General features: G+C 36.6%; 1 protein-coding gene across 2 annotated transcripts in view; it reads right to left on the bottom strand.

The window, feature by feature from the left end:
- FSHR (follicle stimulating hormone receptor) overlaps nt 1-22,501 on the bottom strand; it is a 201,453-nt gene that overhangs the window by 122,496 nt on the left and 56,456 nt on the right. For both annotated transcript variants that reach the window (XM_012638857.1, XM_012638858.1), the window contains exon 2: nt 342-413. In XM_012638857.1, the coding sequence (XP_012494311.1) occupies nt 342-413 (72 nt within the window). The remainder of the gene's footprint in view (nt 1-341; nt 414-22,501) is intronic.

The following is a 22,501-nucleotide window of genomic DNA, read 5'->3' as shown; positions in this document are numbered from 1 at the left end:
AAATAGTAGAAAGTATCTCTGAAAGAGAATGAATGTCAGCAGAAAAAAACAGGCTTTGGTTTATGAAAATTCCACCCACAGGTACTTTCGGAGCAATGCTTTATACCAAAAAAAGAGAGGATTGCTTGAATTGGCTTTTGCTCATTTCAATGGCCACAATGAAAGATTCCACACTGTCACTTAGGAACCATGGTTAAGAAAATAAAATGGGAGGAGATGTGAAAAGTTGGCTTGGCCATGTCGGTCTGGCTTCTAAATACAGAGTACATGCTAGATGTGATTGGAGGTTGCTGCCTATAGCCCACTTGAAGCATTCACTCACAGCAGTGTTGGGTACGTACATTTTCTCCAGGTCCCCAAATCCTGAAAACGCGCCTTTTGGGATGACTCGAAGCTTGGTGAGGACAAACCTCCTGTAAAGAGAGTAGACATAAAATATCACATAAAATAAATAATTGAGTACCTAATGTATAATACGGCTAACAGCTAACATATACTAAGTGCTTACTATAAGAGTAATGGTTGAAATTGCTTTCGCATTCTCTTTTTTCATCCTCTCCAAGAAGCAGTGATATTGGCACTATCATTCACTGCATTTTGCATGAGGAAACTGGAGTTTAGGGAGAATAGAAAATTTACACAGGATCACATGGCTGATAGATGGCAGAGCTCGGATATGTACCTTGCTTGTCCCCATGACTCTGTTGCCTTCTGTAGCCCTGTGTGAGGCCCCTTCTCTTTCTCTACTCCAACCCCAAACACCTTTTCCTTTATTGTCTTTCTCAGCTGACCTTGCTTCCTATTCCAAGGGAAAATAAAACCAATAGAAGAAAACTTCCTCCTGCTCTCAGGTGGCTCACTGCCTGATCAACCCACCTGCTCCTGTGATTTATACTCGCTGCCTTCCCTGCTGTCACCATGGGTGAGCTCTCCAGGGTCCTGTCTAGGAACAGCCTCTCCAATGTGCACTGGGTCTCTTCCTCTTCTCTTCTAACCCCAGTAACCACTGCAGCAATTTTCCACTTTCTTTCATACATTTCATTCATCTATTTTCCCTTCTAATATAAAAACGTGCCATGATTTCTCCCACTTATAAGAGGTCTTCTCTTAACTTCAGCCACCTCCAGCTTTGCCATTTTCTTCTGCTTGAAATATTTGTCTCACATCTGCCTTGGAATTCCTTTCAATAGCTCCTCATCTCAATCAGGAAAACTCTATCCCCATAGTTCCTCTCTCCTCACTTTTGACAACTCCCCTTTGCTCCTCCTGATCTCGTCACAGCACCCTCTTGCTGTTCCTTGGGCATGTCAGTTTTTTTCTTGCCTAACGTTTCTGCATTTGCAGTTCTGTCTGGAACATTCTTCTCCCAGATATCCTTATGACTTGATCATAAGCCCTCTATTTGCTCAAATGTCACTTTCTCAGTGAGGCTTTCCTTAACCACCCTATTTGAAATGACAATCTACCCATCTTGGGCCCTGGCCACCTTTTCTGCTGCTTAAATTTTTCTTCATGGTACTTCTGACATGTTATACATTCTATTTATTTATATATTTGTATATTCATGTATTTATTTTATTTATCTCTTCCTCATAACTAGAATTCAAGCTTCATGAGGGCAAAAAATTTTGTTTGGTTTGTTACTGCTGTATTCCAAATGCCCAGAACAGTGCCTGGTGCATGACAGTTAGTCAGTCAATAAACATTTGTTGGAGTGATTGGCTATTGCACAATCTGAAAATTCTAGGCTTGGGTATGAAATTACAAGTGATCTTTTGGGAATCTCTACAACAAAAATATCATTCTTTCCTCTGGCTTTTCTCCCTCTGGCTTTTTCTTGCTTTGTAACTCATTAATAGGGATTTGCTTTTCTTTCCACTTCAAACCCTTCCTTCCATAAGGCCATCTGTGAGTAGGAATTATAATGAAACACTGTGGACTTGGATTATTTCATAAACATTTTATTGCTTTAGTATCTTATCATTTATTCATGTTAGTGCAATTCCTGTTTCAGATAGAATTGTTACTTAGGCAATCAGGTCTTTTGTTCACCTTGTTTGTGTTTGGCTACCAGATGCACCAACTCCATGACGAGGAATCATAAGAGAGTATCCTATGTGCTATTCTTGCTTTGGAGGGATTTCTATACTTGTTGTAATGCAAAACCAGAAACCTTGGAACTGCCAGAAAACAATTGTGGGCTATAGTTTATGTAATAACTACAAATGTTACACAAAGATTAAAATGAGAAAAATGCCGAAGTACATAAATATATAACAGAAAAATTGGTAGGAGCAGGTGAATTTTGAGTCTGGGCCTCAAAACTATCAGGTCATACTAAAAGCATAGTCTATAAAAGATGCATTTAAATAAAAGATGATCTAATTTAGGATCAAAGAAGAATATCTACTTCTAGAATGTTCATCTGAAAAGAATCAATATTAGTTTACACTATCTTTACTCATTTAACCTTAGTTAACATATACAGGTTTCTTTTGTTCCTATCATAAGACAGAAGAATGATAAAAAAACTGAAAAGCTGCACCACATGTACTCACCATCAAATTGGTATTAACTGATCAACACATAAGTGCACATATAAGAATAACATCTATTGGATGTCGGGCAGGGGGGAGGAGGGGACGGGTATTTGCATACACCAAGAGTGCAATGCGCACCATCCGAGGGATGGACACATTTGAAACTCGGACTTACTTGGGGGGGAGGGGGCAAGGGCAACATACGTAACCTAAACATCTGTACCCCCATAATATGCTGAAATAATAAAAAAAAAAATTTAACAAATATAAAAAAAAACTGAAAAAAGCAGATAATAAAACTTAAAAAAGCGGATAATAAAATTGCTTTAAAATAGTCTACAAGTTTCAAGGAAATTGAAAATTTAAAGATGTTAATTAATGACATATACAGAGAGCAGAGTCTTGAATAGTTGACTTCTATTTGATAACAAGTTAGCTAGGTAGTATTTTTTGATTCAGCCCTAGTAACATGCACATTTTCTAAAATTTTCAAGGACCATGCCTGTGTTAAGTGGTTCAAACTTATTAACATAATTAAATCTCTTTTGAAGATCAAAAAAATTCATTTATTTCAATTTCCTGGGATGTTATAAACTAGATAGTTTGAAGATATTTTCACTAAAAAGCACATGGAAGTCTTCTACAAAACATAACAAATATTATTTTAAATGCACAGCTGAACTTGCAAGGAAATATGATAAATCTTCAGGGGCCCAGAGTAAAGCAACTGAGTACCAGTTGGAACCTGAGTGGTAGACGCAAACCAGAATTCTAAGAGAGTAAACTGAAGCTAAGATAACCTGGTGGAGTTTCTGAACTTGGTAACCAAGGGATTTGCGTTTTGATGCCAAACTGTTATGTAAGATGAGACACGGAGGATGGAATGCAAAGGTTCTTTCTTTCCTTCCTTTTTTCCTTCCTTCCTTTTCTTTCTCTTTTTCTTTCTCTTTCTATAAATCATATGCATTCTAGAAAGAAAGGTACAGAAAACAGAGGATAGGCAATTTTCAATAAAATAAAATCAAGACATTCTTCATAACTTACAAAAGATACAAATCCTCAGATTCAGAAATCTCAACAAATTCCAGGGAGGGAAACAAAAATAATTCCACTGCCAGGTACCTGTGAATTAGAACTGTAGAGCCATAAGAGAAAATATTTTAAATGTAAGCAGAGAGAAAAAGGTAGATTATCTTCAAAGAAAAAATAATTAAAAACCATTGTAAAAAATCTTCAAAATTATTAAAGAAAACTGGCAATTTAGAATGCTATAAGTTAGAAAATTATCATTCAAATGTGAGGATAAAATAAAGATACTTCTGCACAAATTTAATTAGCCACTAGTAAACTTTTAGCAAAAGAATTCCTTTAGAGAGTAAGAAAATTTAATTCAGTAGGAAGGTACACATACACAAAAGGAATAGTGAATGAAGAAGTTAGTGTTTCTTATTGAAGAGGTGGGTTTTCATGATGGCTGGAAAACCCACCAAGTCAATAAGGAATACCAAAAAAAAAAAAAAAAAAAATTGACCGAGAGCAAAGTCACAAGGCACATAGTATAAAAAAAATCAGTTCTTTGACAATGATGCAATTAAATTACCTAGAAATCCATAATAAAGATAATTAACTCCCCATCCCCAACACACATATACCCATCTGGAAAACCAAAAACTAAGCAAACGAAGCAAACCAACAAATCAACCAAACACCCTTTTAAGTCATAAATGGGTCAAAGAAGAAATCACAATAATTAGGACTATTTGGACTGAACTATAATGAAAATACAACATACCAAACTTATAGGATATAGCTACTCTGCTAATTATAGAACAAATATATATCTTTAAATTATTATACCAGATGGAAAAAAGATGGAAAATTAATGAGCTAAGCTTCAAATACAAGAAACTAGTAAAAGAACAATGGAATTGTGGAAACAGGAAATTGTAAAACCAATATTTATTTTTTTCTGGCTAGAACTTAAAACTCAAAGCAGTTTAATAAGAAGCATTGGTAAAATGAGAGACTGTTGATAGAACTGTTTTGAGAAGATAGACATTACAATTTGGTATTTAAAGTTTAACTTTAATATACACTAACTTGCTATTTTACAATCAAAAGATTAAGTTTCTTCATAAGTTTATTACTAAGATCAGTAAGGACTTTCTTATAATAGTGAAAGATTCAGTATAATGATTTCAAGGGCTCTTGACTTATAACTTTAACATTAAAAATGATTACTATAGAAACCTACACTTATTTAAATGTTTAATGAAGAAAACTGAATCTACTGTTTAAAGTTGTAAATTCTACTTATTATAGAAGTTTTATTTTAACCAGCAACCTTCTGATAATTACGACCTTGCTGATCTAGTTCTAATTAATTAATTCAAAAGGTATGTGCAGATTTCCTTTAAATCAGAACATAGGTAAAGGCATTATTCTTGATCAATTTTCATTTTAGAACTAAAGTAAATGAGAACCTAACAGATGAACTTTAAAACACATTGCAAAATTTAAATTTGCCTTGAGAGAGTAAACCTAAAGAAAGTACAGAGAAAGAAATAAAGGTAAGAGAAGAGTAGAAATGAATTAAAAATGGCAAAAGGATTGACAAGACCAAAAGCTAATTCTTTGGAAAGATAAATGGAATAGAAAGAAAGTATGTCCATACTGAGCAAGGGAAAAAAAGTGAGAGAGAAAAAAACCCTCAAGCAATGAGAGGCATGAAAAATGGCACCTACCTACAGATATAACAGGTGTTAAATTAGAGATCTCTAAGAATAATTTTATAACATTAGATTTGAAAAATCAGATAATATGGATAATTTTCATAGAAATGTATAATTACAAAAAAACTTACTCCTGAAGATATAGAAAACTGAATACATCGATAGCTATAAACAAATGGGGTTGGTAATTTAAAAGCTATCTACCAAAAAACAAGATCAGCATCATATGATTTTAGAAGTAAATTCTACCTCTTTAAAGGAATGAAAAAAATCTCAATCTTATGCAAACTCTTCCAGAGACTAGTAAAAGATGGAATGCTCTCCAGTGGATTTTATGTGGCCAGTGCAACATACGTAACAAAACCAGACAGGAACAAGAATTTAGACAATAAAAGAATGAAAATAATATATTAATAATGTGTATCCAGTAGAGCTTAAACAAATAATACATCATTATTATTTTGGGTTTGTCCCAGAATTCAAGGGTTGCTAAATATTAGAAAACTCTATCCAAGAAAATTTCCATATAAAGAAATTAAAAGAGAAAAGCCACGTGATTTTCTTAGGCATAGAAAACACGTATAATAAAAACTGAAACCCATTCATAATAAAACTTTTTGACAAATAAGAAAAAGGAGAAATATTCTTAATCTTATAAGGGGTAAAATCATCAAACACTAAAATAAATATACTCAATGGTGAAATGTTAGACACATTCCATTCAAAATTGGAATGAAGCAAGAAGGCCTGCCATTACCTCTTCTGTTTGATACTGTGCTGGATGCCCCAGCCTACACAGTAAAAGAAGAAATAGAAAAACATGTATCTGGATTACTAATGAGAAATTGTCATCATCCACAGAAAACCTGGCAGAGGTGAGGAATCTGCAAACTTAAGGCCACGTGTCCCTCCAGGTCCCTAAGTGCAGCTCAACTGAATCCAAACTTCACAGAATAGTTCTGTAAAATTTGGATTCAGTCAAAAGTCTGCACTCAAGGATCCAGAAGGCCACAAGTTCCCCGTCTCTACAAGTCTGTAACCAACTTAAGAGATCACTATTAAAACTAATAAGATAATCCAGTCAGGTACCTGGTATATGATTAGTGAACAAAAATAATACCCCCCATATTATTTTAAAGTATATCAATTATGATGGCCACAGAACTTTTATAATATCGAGAAATTAATCTAAGACTAAAAAGACTCAAAGATTTGGAGGAATAATCAAATACTTAGTTGAAAAAAATTAAAACAACCCTGAACAAACAGAAATAGCACATTTATAAATGGGGAGTTTCAATATTGTGAAGATATCAGTTTTAATCCACATTAATATATAAATTCAGTGTAAGACCCATCTAAGGCCAATAGTTTATTTTGGTATAGGTGTGTGGAAACTGATGAGATGATTAATATTCATATAGAAGAGCAACTTTCAAAGAATAGCCCAAGTAATTTTAAAGAGGTAGAACAAGACTGGGGGAGGTGGTATACCAGGGAATATGACTTTTATAAAGTTATAGTGATTAAAATGCTGTGATACTGATAGGGATTAAAAAGATAGACTAGTGGAAGAGAATAAAGAGCACAGGAATAGACCACAAACAAAAGAAAATGACAGATGACAGGGTATCATTAAAAATCAATGGAGGGAGATATGGACTAATCAATAAGGGATACTGAAATTGTTGATTATCTTTGTGGAAAAAATAACATAAGACCTTTGCTTGTAACTATATGAAAATCTCAATTCTGAGTTTACTAAAGATCTAAGTGGGAAAAGTCAAGGCTTTAAAACTTTTAAATAAAATATGCTGTTCAGAGGACATGCAACTTAAAATTTATGTAAAACAGAGATACATAAGCAGAGAAGATAAACTATAGAGTGGACTGGGGAAAGGTATTTGCAACACATACAAATGAAATGTATAAAGAACTTTACAAGATAATAAGAAAATAAAAACAACTCAGCAGAAAAATTGGCAAAAGATATGAACAGGCAATTTATAGAAGATAGAGTGCAAATGGTCAATAAACATACAAAAAGATGCTCTACTTCACTAGTAATCAAGAAAGTGCAAATTTAAGCAATAAGAAGGTACCATTATACGCTAGAGTGCTGGCAAACATTAAAAGAAAACTCTCATAATATCAGTGCTGGTGAGGCAGTGTTACATTTTCTATACTCTTGATGGAAGGGTGATTTGCTGTAGATGCTTTCAAGAGTCACTTGGCAGTATGTACTAAAGTCAAAGATACAAATGCCCTTAGACCCAGTTATTCCAAGTCTCTCTGACACATGTGAACTTGGAGACAGGTAAGAGATTAATCACTGTAGCATCATTACTAATAGCAAAAAATTGGAAACACCTTAAATGCCCCTAAACAGGAACATGAATAAATATTAATACACTGTGGCACATTCACACAATGCAAAATTATAAAAAAGTGAAAAGGAGTGAACTGAGTACAGCTGCATGCAGCCATCTGGAAAAATCTCCAAGGCATAATGTTGAGAGGAAAAAAAAAAAGTTGATGATATATATGTATAACATGAACAGTATGATATGATTTTTATAAAGGTTAACAACCTGCAAAATAATACAGTATATTGTTTTGTATTAATCATGTCTTTTTATTCTGTATTTTTGATGCTCTGACATCTTGGGGCTTTGCTGATCCTACAGGGACTGCCCCATCCAGGGTTGGCTAATTCCTAGAGACAGCAAACACCTGGGTTGTGAGTGAGGCTTTCGATGCAAACCAACCAATCCAGAGTCCATACCCAGAGCCACCTCCTTTATGGAACTCTTACACTCAGGGGCCAGTGTTCCCCTGGCCTACTCACCCCAGGGCCAGGTATCAGACAACTGGAAACAGCTATACTTTGGAAGTTACTCACACTAGCCAGTCTTAACCTGTTTACCTTGTCTCTTGCCTGTTCTGTGGAAACCACAATCAAGGTTCTTGCTGACATCTCCCCTTGTTTCCTTTGCCTTCTAATTGTCTCTGGTGCTTTCCTGTGTCCCTCCCTCCCCCACCTCCAGCCCATCATGTGAACCTCTTCTCTTGGGATCTATGACTATGACAAACTATCTTTTTGACGTCAGTTGTCTCCTGATCTATTGGCTTCAACATGCCTGAATAATAATAAAGCCTATATTTTAAAATATATTTAGAGACACATTTTTATTTAAAGGAAAATAAATTTTTGGAATGACCAACATCAGCATAGTCACCTCTGTAATAATAGGAGAAGGAGTGGTAGACATCTAAAATACCCTATATTTTAAAAACTGAATAATTGTGACCAAATGTTAAGATTTGGCAAAGCAGAGTGAGGTCTTATGAGTGTTTGTTACATTATTCTCTACACTTCATGCTTGAAATATTTCATAATTAATTCTTAAAGACTGAAATTCTCATCAGGCCATATCTCAAGCATCATTAATTTATTTGTTTTTAAACAGAGCTGTTGAAAAGTATCATCACACCATTCTTGTCAGATGGCACCTTTACCCTGCTCTGTAAGGAGCATAAAATGCCGGAATGATTTCTGTAAAGACAATTCACTAAGGTGGCTCTAAAAAGAAATTTTCATCACTATACGGCAAGTTACTTAAAGTCTCTTCCATGGGTGGGTGGGATTTACTTTTTCTTCTCTGCAATTGGGTAGCTTTAGGATTCCCTTGAATTCTGTCTCTGTTAGAAGCAATTCATATCTTGGGTAGTCCGTTCACCCTTGGCCAAATTTAATTTCCCTTTCTGGCTTAAAGGAGAATGGTTTAAAAGATTCCATAAAAAGCTTTCTGGCAGCCTGGAAAACAGCCAATATTCTTTTTGAGAAAGCTGCCTTTTCATGATGGCCCAAGTATAAATGACACTGGGTTCCATGTTCTTTGAATTTTACACAAGTTTAAAAATTAAAGTGAGAACAGCTTGGCAAAGGATATACAGGAAAGAAATTGATCATCTTCCTAACCTCAAAATGCCAAGAGTTTTTGTGCTTCACACTCTTTAGGTCAAACTCTTACCCTGATTAACTTTCTGGGAATATGTTTAGGAGAACTATCCAAAGAGGTGGATTGAACTGAATAAGCAAATTATCCAGAAAAAAAAAAGTCTAAATAACTAGGATTAGCTATTTACCATGATTCTGAAGATGACTACTTCGCTCTCAAAATCATTTGGGTATCTAGTTGGTTGCATTTCTCGTGTTGTTACACATGGGTCTTGAAGCCAGCTGGCGTCAGGAAGAGCAGTTTTTAGGTAGGAAAAGGTAGCTTCCATATATAATTTGACTTTATACATAAAAAACCTCACTTTTTCACATTTTGGCATAAGTCCTAACTGCCTAAAACAATAAAATAGATACAAGTGTCCCATACCTTAACATGAAGTGTTGGGTTGCTGTAAAAGATGGAGAAACTGTTTCAGCTAGCATTAGCCCATCACTCACCTTCTGGCTGTGTAAATAAATGCAAAGTCTCCCCAGGAGGATTTCTTAAGAGAACTGTCAGTGTTCTCTGCATCCCTCTTTCATGCCATGGAAGGGGAGCTTGCCCTTCACCGTAAGAAAATGTGGACAGTATTAGGAGACCAATTAAAAGGGTTGACATGCATTTCCAGCAATTTGGGAGAGGCAGTACTGGAACATGACTTGAAGCTGACCTCTAAAGGTGAGAAGTAGCCAGCTGTTTTGGGATTTCCTCATTTCCCCCTGAGCCAGATCTGGACCCAGCAGAAGGGAGCTGTACTGCTCATCCTGAGAAAAATAGACTTGTTCGTCTAATAAACTGAACCCAAAAAAGAGGTTGTGTGGAGTGGACTGACTACTGGAAGCCAGTGGGAGGAAGTACTGCTCTTACCAGTAATTACAGATGGAGGGAGGTCTCCAGTGTGTGCACCCCTGTGAGAATAAGAATTAGCTTTTGGATACCTGCCATTTCCCAAGGGTCTCAAAGCCCAATGGCCACTGCGCCATTATTGTTAAATATAGCTTTCCCTCCAATTGTTGTCCCTCCTGGGCTCAACATAGCTGGGCCCAGAAACAACAGCAACTGGAGGAGGAGGTGGAATAGGGGAGGGAGAAGAAACTCCTCCTTCTTCACCAGTTGTGGGTTTCCAAGCCCAAAGTAAGCCATACAGTGGAATAGAGAAGTTTAAAATAGGATGAAAAAGTGGGGCATTAATATTAGAGGGTGCTGGACTTTTATTACATTTGTAATACTGGAACACCTGAAACGCCTGCCCACAGTTTCATCCGGGGTCTTAAAAAATGAGTCAGCAGAGTGGGTTTGTCTCCATATTTGTCAATATGTTATGATTTCTGAGTTGGTGAAAAATTTTTCCAAGTCATCCTTTGTAATCCTTTCTCTGTGGGAGAAAAGTACTGTGAACTTAAATGGGAGAAGGCATGGAGAGACATGGAAAGCATTCTTATTCCTTATTTCCATCCCTCTTAATTAGCTCTTATTCCATGGGATGTTGATGAGCAACTTAGGACAGAGAAGGCAATTTGGCTTTGACCCCTGGCATGGTAAACGAGGAACATTTGCAGGTCAGGGCTCCAGCCATAGGGATTGTCTACAAATTTGGCTGAAGGAGGGGCGATTCAAATGTGGAGATGTGCAGCTTCCATTAAACCATTTATTTAGCCAAACTGCCAGATAATCCATCTTAAGTAGATGCTGCCATAGTCCTTTGTATACTCACCTCACAATGCAGGATGTTTTGTTCAGGAGAGAAAGTTTATGGGTGCAAGATAGAAACTCATGAGGCAGGCACTGCCCCAAACCCAGCTCCAGTCACACTCGTTGTCCCCTGAGTCTCCATGACTTCCCCTCAATAACCTTTCCGGAGCAGCGATTCTTCACTTTTATCGTCTCCTGGTGAACAAGTGCTTTCTAATGGCTGTTTTGAATCTGCTTACCTTTTATTTCCATTTATGTCCCCTTATCTCAACATCTGTGTTAGGCTGATGAAAGGGATGTAGGCATGACTGCCTGCTGTATATCACTCCTGACTTTATCTTCTCCTTTGTACAACCTTTACATCAAGGTTGTGGAGACTTTTCTCCCTGACTCCCTCCTTCCTTATTTGCACTGATTGGTTATGGAATTGCTCTCTTCGCCATGTTTTATCACCTGTTCACTTTTGTCTTCTTACCTGAATCTGATACCTGATTTATAATCTATTTACATATGAATGCTCTGGATGAAGAAGCCACATGGTGAAGAGAAAGATCCCTAGGGTCAAATATGAGAAACCTGAGCTCTCTTCTGGCTCTGCTACAAGGTACATAAGTGACTGGGAAAAGTCAAGGCCCGTTTCTAAACTGTGGGGGTTGGACCAGATCTGTAAGGCCCTCAGAGATAAATATTACAATGTGGTTATATAGTGGAATCCTCAAGTGCTCTCCTGTTTCAGCATTATGCTGTTTAAAGAGACAATTTTATGTTAAGTGCTCAACACAGAATGAAGCCCATCCTAGGGAATTACTGGATAATAGCTAGCCTTTCTTTTTCTCCAGTCAAGGTCAACATCTCTTAAGCCTGCTTCCTCCCTCCCATCCATCTGCCACCACCCAGGACAGACCTTCATCCCCTCATGTCTGTAGCCTTGGCTGTGACCTGCTTATGGGTCCTCCTCCTGTTCTCCAGTGTCGAATCTGTCTCATCTACCATGGTGAGAGTGCTCCTCCTAGATGCTATTTGTTGTGATGCTTTCCCATTCAAAAGCGAGAGAAAACAAAAGCCAACAAAAATTAAAAGCATACAAAGCTCCTTCAATTGCTCACCACTGTGTCTAGAAATCTTAACTCATTTGTCCTTTACTGGAGATACTCTACAATCTACTTCTACTTTTTTTTTTTTTTTTAGCTAAAAATTCTACTACTTTCTGCATATAAACTCAACTCCAGCCAGGCTCCCACTATTTAGTGACTGGCGTTATATTTGTCCTAAAATCCAATGGGTCTATATCCTATCTGCCTAAGTATATGGCATGGTTCCTTAGAGTAGGAACTTGTGTGGACTCCAAGGGGCCTAGTTAGTGCTTTGCATATTTCAGGTATTAATAAACATTAGTAGAAGGGGGATGGTGTTTATATTGGCAATTGCTCCAAGCTTAAGGCATTTGACCATCTTATACTCTAAACCACAGAAATTTTTAGGCCCTTTAAAATTATTTCAACCATACTAATCAGTTTTGTTCAAAATAACACCTACCTAGAGCATATATGAATTATGAAGAAGGAATCTAGCTAAGAATTGAATACAGACTTGGTGAAAGAAAAAAAAAGGATTTCTTAGGATATGGGAGAGCACTTGGTATAAGGTAAAAATTTCAAATGATTGGCCCATGAATGTAATCCAGGCCAAGACATATTTTTTTCCAAGCCCATACAGTTTTTTTTTTTGAAAGAAATTTGAATTGGTTGCCAGCATTTCAAATCGTGACAGTTCATCTAAAATCACAGATGTATCGTTTCTCTTGAAGATATGGAAGACCTACCAACTGGGCTGCATTCTCACATAGTCACAACTGGCTGCAGGTGAGTGATGGGTGGCACCTTAGACGGGCTAAGCTGCCAATTGGCAGAGTCCTTGCTGGTCTGTTTTTCTGTCTTGTGCCTTCGGATCTTAAGTTTGGGATTTTTGGTACCTGAAAAGCTATGATCTGAATTGGACTGAATCCTTTAAACCCAGTGAGTCTCAACTCCAGCTGCATTTTATAATCATCTGAAGGAGTTTTTATATACTATAAATGCCTGAGCCTCTCCCCTGGAAGTGGGTATGCCATGAGACAGCCTTATTTTTAAAGCTTCCCAGGTGATTTTCATGCATAGTCAAGGTTGAGAACACCTGCTTCAGAGGGATGGAAAAAAGAACCAACAGCAAGCTGCTCTGATCAATAGTTAGGGACTTGGCAGCCATCTGTGGGCATGATGGAAAAAGTTTTTACAAAGCTGCTCGTATCCTAGATCTCTCTCCTTTCTGTACGTGGGTAAGAACAATCTAAGCAGTTCCTTATATCCTGGGGGTAAGGGGAACCCTAGGTAAACACATTGCCATGATTCATTGGAATAACAATCCAAATAAATAGGATATGTACATGTTCTCTTGGAGACCCCCTTTTTTGATCAGTGGAGCTTAGGTTTTGGGGTAACTGGGGCTGCATCAGGGTGGAGAGGACTCTTTTGCCTCAGGTGTGTAGTGCAGTAAGAGTAGTGTATATAACAGTAAAGAAGGAGAACTTTGGATGGAAGTGAGACAAGTGAGCCAGAGAGGGGAGTACAAGGTAAAGAATTGAATCAGATATTAAAAGAGTCAGGGAACATCCACTTGTTTTTTTTGACAAATATTTACTGTGATCCTACTCATAAGTCTGACACTGTTCTAGGCCCTGAGGACGCAATGGCACAAAAGACAAAGTATCTTCCCTAATTAGTGTATGTTCTAGCCAGGGAAATAAACAGTAAGAAATAGTTTGTGGAAAAAAGCATGTACATTCATGGGGCAATTACTTGGAATGAAAAGAGGATAAATCATGTATAAAGTAACAGAGATAAAGAAGAAATAGCCCTTTAAAAATTACACATGTACATGCGCATAGATAAATGGATGGATGGAGAGAGAGGGAGAAAGGAGAAGACTGAGGGTGGGGGGACTGACATGTAGGTACTCACTTACAAATTATTTATTGAACATTCACTGCATGACGCACATTATCTAAGGTTCTAGGGAAGACGGTGGTGAGCAAGACACATTTCCTTTCCTACCAATTTTAATTCTATTGTGAGAGAGATATATGTAATCCAATAAATACAGTGTGGTGATGATGACAATAGTGGTATTTAGTGCTTGCTGTGTCAGGCACTGTGTAAATATTTCACTTGCATCATCTAATAAAATCCTTGAAATCACCTTGTGAAGTAGGTAACTACACTTGTGTCCACTTACAGACGAGGGCATTGAGTTAAGAATGGTTTGGTAACCTGATCAAGGACACAGCTAGAAAGTGGCAGGTCTAGTAGTCAAACTCAAGTTTGGTCTGAAAGCCCATGTTCCTGACATACACACACACACAGTACAGAGGGATAAGAGAATGGGACCCAAGGCTGGTTAAGTTTGAATGAGGGCAAGTGGGATGGATGGTAACAAAATAGGTCTGGAGATTAGATGTTTCTTTAAAAAACAGGACCAGATAAGCTAGTTCAAAACGTAGACAGCAGTCATCTGAGGTTGTGTTGGGAATTTGAGGAAACACAAAGATGTCCCAAGAAGGTGAAAGGAGACATTTTATCAGAAATTCCTCTGAGCAACAGTCTATTATCAAATTAATTCAGAATTGCATTTTATTACTCTAGATGCTATGCCTTGGTCTGGATGGAATTCAGGGCTGCCCTTCCTTTTACTCTATCAGAGTGAATAAACAGAATTCCACTTTAATGACTCTCCATAGTCTCAGACAGCACATGATAAAATGGCAAATATATTATGCCACTAAAGCAGTTCTTTAGTTCCCTCAGTTAATGTCAACCTGATTTAACTGTGATTTTTATTGACAATATTTAGCTCAAGATGTAATAACGAAAGGCGACTGTCACATAAAGGTCAGTTGGGGGCTCCTTCTGCTCAAATATAGGAGGATTAACCTAGGATAAACTTCCTTCTAGAATCTGTGAACCCTGGCTGACTGACAATCACTGAAAGTGAAACCACAAGGAAAGCTGCTCACTGCTCCATGAACCAAAGATAAATTTAGGTCTTTCATAATGCACTTAAAACTAATTTCCGTTTTCTATTTAAAAGTTTCACACATTTAATCAGAAAGCATATGCATTGAATAATTATCTTTTACTGACTGCGTAAAATGCAAATGTTGAACATTCAAATGAACTCTGTTAGAGACAAGAACAAATGCATAAAAGTATTTAAAATAGATTCAGAGAAAAGTGAACAAGACAGTACTCAGAATGCAACCCTGTATCCAGATTCACTTCTAAGATAATAAATATACTATTTATTACAGGATTTTGAAGAATAACTTATTTAATTATTTAATCTTTGTGATGCTAACTGATGCTATCTACACCTAATCCTGAAGAGCAACATGTATTTTGACAGAAGAAAAGATTCTCTGAAAATTTTAATTTCCTCTGTGGGGATGGAAAGAAAGCATTCTTTTTGTTTAGTGTTGTTTCTTTCTAATATGGACCAGAGATTTTAGCAGAAATCATGATAAATAACTTTGCATCAGAGCCACATAAAATAACATCAAACACACATTCTGCTTCTCTAGATACTACTAGCACAGAGCAGGTCCTGCATAAATAGCACATATATTAGAGGAAAAGCAATGTTTGTCTTTTATAACACCTAATTGGTAAAAATAAATAAATAAATAAATAAATAGCAACAGTCAACAGAAACACGAGGATTCTTCATTTAAAAATACTGAAATCTATACATGGTCATCTCTACAGTAACTGTGTGTGACAAAGCAACAGCCCATCCAGGGTGCAGTGTGACGATGATATAATAGTATCCAAACTTTGTATTTAAGAGAGCATGTCTCCAATTTCCAGAAAACGGGGATCTATTTCATGTTAATCTAAAAATGAGATCTGTATCTTGACTTTTGACATTTCCTAATTTGAGAGCAGCCCTTGATCTAAGAAATAAACATTCCTTGGTGATATAGCACCTCTTGTATACTCCTGGATAGAGTTGGAACGCATTCTACTAAGTGAAGTATCCCAAGAATGGAAAAACAAGCACCACATGTACTCACCATCAAATTGGTATTAACTGATCAACACACAAGTGTACATATAAGAATAACATCTATTGGATGTCGGGCAGGGGGGAGGGGGAGGAGGGGACGGGTATTTGCATACACAAAGAGTGCAATGCGCACCATCCGAGGGATGGGCACACTTGAAACTCGGACTTGGCGGAGAGGGGGTAGGCAAGGGCAATATACGTAACCTAAACATCTGTACCCCCATAATATGCTGAAATAAAAAAAAGAGAAATAAACATTCTTATTAGAAGAGATCTTTGCACTAACGTAAATCTGAAACAAGAGCTGAGTCACCAACAGGGGGGATGGAGACCTGTGTGGTCTCCACCAGGCTTTTCTAATTCTGAACTATGCAAAACACATAGATTCTAGTGAGTAGGGACATGGACCTGACTGCTTGAAAGGGTTTAGCCTTGGCTAAGAGGAAGAAAAGAGCAGGAGACATGAACTAACATTGATTGAGGACCTACCATGGACAGTCATTGTTCAGGGCTGTTAATCACACAACCTTGCTTTTAGTTCTCACTGTAGTACAACAAATTTTTTTTTTTTTTTAAATGACATGCAATAGAGTATTACGTGTATAGTCCTACGAATTCGAACACATGCGTAGATTCATGTAACCACCATAATCAGAATGCAGAACAGCTCCATCACCACGGAACTCCCTTGTGCTCCCCCTCGCCCCCCTTAACCACTGGCAACCACCAATCTATTCTCTGTTACTGTACTTTTGCCTTTTCTAAAATGTTATATAAATGGTATCATGTGGTATATAACATTCGAGACAGGCTTCTTTCAGTACAGTTCATTTGAGATGCATCTATTTTGTTGTGTAGGTCAATAGATAATTTGTTCCTTTTTGTTGCTGAGTAGTATTCCATTGTATGGATACACCACAGTTTCTTTACTGATTCACCTGCTGACGGACATTTGGCTTGTTCCTGTATTGGAGTGATTATAAATAGATCTGCTACATGCAGGTTTTTGTGTGAATATAACTTTTCATTCTTCAAGATAAATACCCAGGGATGAAATTACTGGATCATACAGCAAATGTAAGTTTAAGTGTATAGAAGCTGCGAAATTGTTTTCTGGAGCAGCTATACCACATTGAGTTCTCACTAGCTATTTACAAGAGTTCCAGGGGCTCTACATCCTTGCCAGTGTGTGGTAGTGTCAGTCCTGTTCTGTTTTGGTTTGGATGTACTAATATCTGTGCAGTTTTATCACATTTTGGTTTTAATTAGTCCCTTAATAGCTACTAAAGTTGAGCATCTTTTTATGTGCTTGTCATTATTATATCTTTTTTGGTGGAGTGTTTGTTCAAGTGTTTTCCCTGATTTTTTTTTTAATTCCTTGTTTTCTGTTAAGTTTTGAGAGTTCTTTATGTATCCTTGATACAAGTCCTTTCTTAGATATGGAGTTTACAAATGTTTCCTCCCAATGTGCAGTTTGTCTTTCCCTCTCTTAAAGTAGCCTATACAGAAAAAAAATTTTAATTTTGATGAAGTCCCATGTGTCAGTTTTTTATTTTATAAATTGTGCTTTTGATGTCATGTCTAAAAACTGTTTGCCTAACTCCAGGTCATAGAAAATTTCTCTAATGCTTTCTTCTAAAAGTTTTACAGTTTTATGTTTTACATTTAGACTTATGATTTATTTTGGGTTAATTTTTATATAAGGTATATGAGGTTTAGGTCAAGGGCTTTTTTTTTTTTTTTTGTAAACATATGCTCCAATACCACTTGTTTAAAAAGACTACCCTTTTGCCATTGAATTATGTTGCACTTTTGTCAAAAATCAATTAGCTATAATTGTATGGTTCTATTTCTGACCTCCTTACCTAATTACATTGATCTATGAGTCTATCCCTTTGCCAGTGCCACATTTTGATTATTGTAGTTTAAAAGTCTTAAAACTGGCTAATGTGAGTTCTCTGATTTTGTTCTTGTCAAAATTGTTTTGATTAGTTTAATGTCTTTGCCTTCCCATGTAACTTTTAGAATCAGCTGATCTGTATCTACAAAAAAATCCTGCTGAGATTTTGATTGGAGTTGTGTTAACCTACATATAAATTTGGGGAGAATTAATATTTTAACTATAGTGAATTTTCCAATTATAAACACAACACAATGTGTCTTTCCATTTATTGGTCCGATTTCTTTCATCAGCATTTTGTGGCTTTTAGGATACAGATGCAATATCTATTCTATTAGGCTTATACCGAACTTAATTTTTTGAGCAACTGTAAATGATATTGAATTTTATTTTTGGTTTCTAATTGTTCATTGCAAATTTAGAAATAAAAAGAATTCTTATGTATTGACTTTGATTCCTGCAACTTTGTAGTTCTAGGAGCATTTTTTGGAGACTGAATGGATTTTCTATGTAGACAGTCATCTTATTTACAAACAAAGAAAATTTTATTTCTTCTTTTGCAATCTGAATGCCATTTTTCTTTCTTGCCCTATTGTGCTAGCTAGGACTTCCAGTACTATGCTGAATAGAAGTGGTAAAAGTGGACATTCTTTTGCATTAATTAATACAATTTTTTTCTTTAGTCTTTTAATTATATTCTGGGGATTGTAATGTTTGATTTTTTAAATTTTAAAATATTAAGGGGGTACAAGTGTTTTTATTACATGGGTGAATTGTATAATGCTGAAGTCAGGGCTTTCAGTGTGCCCATCACCAGAATAGTGTTCATTGTACCTCATAGGTAAGTTTTTATCCTCTACCCCCTTCTCCCCACCCCTCCTTGGTTTCCAATTTTCTTTACACATCTTTGTGCCCATGTGTACCCATCATTTGGCTCCCACTTATTTGTGAGAATATGTGATGTTTGTTTTTCCATTCCTGAGATATTTCACTTAGGATAATGGTCTCCGGTTTCATCTAAGTTGCTGTGAATGACATTATGTCATTCATTTTTATGGCTGAATAGTACTCCATGGTATGTATATATCATCTTTTCTTCATCCACTCATCAATTGATGGACACTTAGGTTGATTCCATATCCTTGCAATTGTGAATTATGCTGCAATAAACATTTGAGTGTAGGTACCTTTTTAAATGAAATGACTTTATTTCCTTTGGGTAGGTATCCAGTAGTAAGATTACTGGATCAAATGGTAGGTCTACTTTTAATTCTTTGAGGAATCACCACACTATTTTGCATAGAGGTTGTACTGATTTGCAGTCCCAAAGAGCATCTATAAATGTTCCTTTTTCACTGCATGCACACCAGTAACTATTGCTTTTAGACTTTTTAATAATGGCCATTCTGGCAGATGTAAAGTAGTATATCATTGTGGTTTTAATACGCATTTCGCTGATGATTAGTGATGGTGAGCATGTTTTCATATTTTTCTTTGGGCATCAAAAAACTATATTCTTATCTTTGACCTACTTTTTGAGGGAGTTTTTTTTTTTTTCTTGCTGGTTTGAGTTCTTTATATATTCTGGATATTAGCTCTTTTTTCGATATATAGTTTGGGAATATATTCTCCCATTCTGTATGTCTTCTATTTCATCTGTTATTTTCTCTGCTATACAGAAGCTTTTTAATTAGTCAAGTCTTGTTTGTTTATTTTTGTTGTTGCTATATTTGCCTTGGGGTCTTATTCATAAAGTCTTTGCCTATACTGATGTCCAGAAGAGTTTTTACTACATTTTGTTCTAGAATGTTTATGGTTTCATGTTTTACATTTAAATATTTAAACCATCTTGAATTAATTTTTGTATATGGCAAGAGATTGGGTCCTGTTTCATTCTTCTGCATGTGCCTATCCAATTTTCCTAGCATCATTTATTAAATAGGACATCCTTTCCCCAGTGTATGTTTTTGTCTGCTTTGTCAAAAATTAGTTGGTCATGGCTATATGGTTTTATTTTTGGGTTCTCTATTCCGTTCCATTGGTCTATATCTCTCCTTTTATACCAGTAGCATGCTGTTTTGTTTACTATATCCTTATAGTATAATTTGATGTCAGGTAATACGATGCCTCCAGATTTGTTATTTTTCTTAAGATTACTTTGGCTATTTGTGCTCTTTTTTGAATTCAGTGGTGACATTGGGTGGGGAGTGCACGGCTTTCACTCATGGGGCATACAAGAGCATCTGCCCTCCTTGCTTCCTCCCCAGTGCAGCAGTGTGATGTGAAGGCTACTGCAGCAAAGCTAATTCCTGTGATCAGGCACTCTTGGTCTGAGAAGTCAGAGTGGCATCAGTTGCAGTGACCCAGGATGCAAATGCAGTGGGTCCCTGCTGTGCCTGCTCTCCAGTGTAATGTTACTGCAAAGTCTCCAAGCAACTTCCTGATCAGTTTGGAGGCCTGCCATGGTGGGGTGGGGGGGCTGCCTTGCAGCTCAGGTTGCAGTGTCTGTGGGCAGAGTGTGGAGCCCTGGGGTTCCCTCCTCTGACCCTTCCCCACATGCAGACGCTTCCTCCAGGTACCTTCTGACCCTGCCTCCCTCTCTTTCATTTTGGGTGTCTCTGGTTGCTTCTCTGATGACTGACAATGCTCTCTCCAAGACGGTCCATCTGTAGGTGAACAACTTGCCACTTTTGATTCCCACCTTAAGAGCAGCATGTGTGGGCTGCTTCTAGTCCACCATCTTCATTCTGATATTTGAATATTAAGCAGTCACGCATTCTTGCAATAAACCCCACTTGACTGTTGTGTATGATTCTTATTTTATATTATTGGATTCAATTTACTATTATATCAATGATTTTTTATCTGTGTTCATCAGTGTTATTTCTCCATAGTTTTCTTCTGTTATATTATCCCTACCTGGTTTTGATATCAGAATAATGTTGGCTTTAAATAATGAATTACACATCTGATAAAGGGCTGATAACCAGAATCTATTTAGAACTCAGGAAAATCAGCAAGAAAAAAATCAAACAACCCTATCAAAAGGTGGGCAAAGGACATGAACAGAAACTTTTAAAAAGAAGATAGAATAATGGCCAAGAAACAAATGAAAAAATGTTCAATATCTCTAATCATCAGGGAAATGCAAATCAAAACCATAATGAGATATCACTAATTTCCAGTGAGAATGGCCTTTATCAAAAAGTCCCAAAACAATAAATGTTGGCATGGATGCGGAGAGATAGGAACACTCATACACTGCTGGTGGGACTGCAAACTAGTGCAACCTCTGTGGAAAGCAATATGGAGATACCTTAAAGAGATACAAGTAGATCTACCATTTGATCCAGCAATCCCATTACTGGGCATCTACCCAAAAGAACAAAAGACATTCTATAAAAAAGACATCTGTACTCGAATGTTTATAGTGGCACAATTCACAATTGCAAAGGTGTGGAAACAACCCAAGTGCCCATCAATACATGAGTGGATTAATAAAATGTGGTATATGTATACCATGGAGTACTATTCAGCTATAAGAAACAACGATGATACAGCACCTCTTGTATTTTCGTGGATAGAGCTGGGACCCATTCTACTAAGTGAAGTATCCCAAGATTGGAAAAATAAGCACCACATGTAATTACCATCAAATTGGTTTCACTGATCAACACCTAAATGCAATTATAGGAGTAACATTTATCGGACATTGGGCAGATGGGAGGGGGGAGGAGGGAGGAGGGAATGGGTTTATACACACATAATGAGTGCTATGCGCACCATCTGGTGGATGGGCACGCTTAAAGCTCTGACTGGGGGGGGGGAGGGCAATGTAACTTAAACATTTGTACCCCCATAATATGCAGAAACAAAAAAAAAACATAAAAAAATAATGAATTGGGAAAAGTCAATTAGCTTTAGTTGGCTGATAATATTATTCATTCTTCTTTAAGCTTACTGATTTTCTGCCTACTTATTTTGATTGCCCGAGGAATGTTAAAACCTCCAAATATAAATGTAGACTTATCCAGTCCTCATTGCAATTGTATCAGTTTTTGCTTTACGTATATTGAAGCAATGCTGTTGGGTGCATACAGATTTAAAATTGTTCAGTCTTCTTGACTCTTTTGTCATTATGCAGTGTCTCTCTTTATTCATGGTAATTTTACTTGCTCTGAAGTCTATTTTATCTGATGTTAATAAAGGCACTCCAGCTTTCTTTTGAGTAGTGTTTGCTTGATCCTTCTTCATCCTTTTATTTTCAACCTTTCTTTACCATTATATTTAAAGTGGATTTATTTTAGTAGCACAGTTAAATATTGTTGTTTTGGTTGGCATGTTTAGATCATTCATGAATAATTAACAATATATTTAGATTTAGGTCTACCACTTTTTAATTTGTTTTCTATTTGTTTCCTCTATTTTTCACTGCTGTGTTCTCTCTTTACTTCCTTCTTTTAGATTATATAACTTTTCTTTTCAAGTTGTATTTAATATATATCTTTGTATAAAATTTTAAGTGGTTGCTCTAGGGAT

Source organism: Propithecus coquereli, unplaced genomic scaffold (genome assembly GCF_000956105.1).
Source record: "Propithecus coquereli isolate 6110/MARCELLA unplaced genomic scaffold, Pcoq_1.0 Scaffold136, whole genome shotgun sequence".
Classification (NCBI taxonomy): domain Eukaryota; kingdom Metazoa; phylum Chordata; class Mammalia; order Primates; family Indriidae; genus Propithecus; species Propithecus coquereli.
This window is presented reverse-complemented; position numbering and strand designations above follow the sequence as displayed.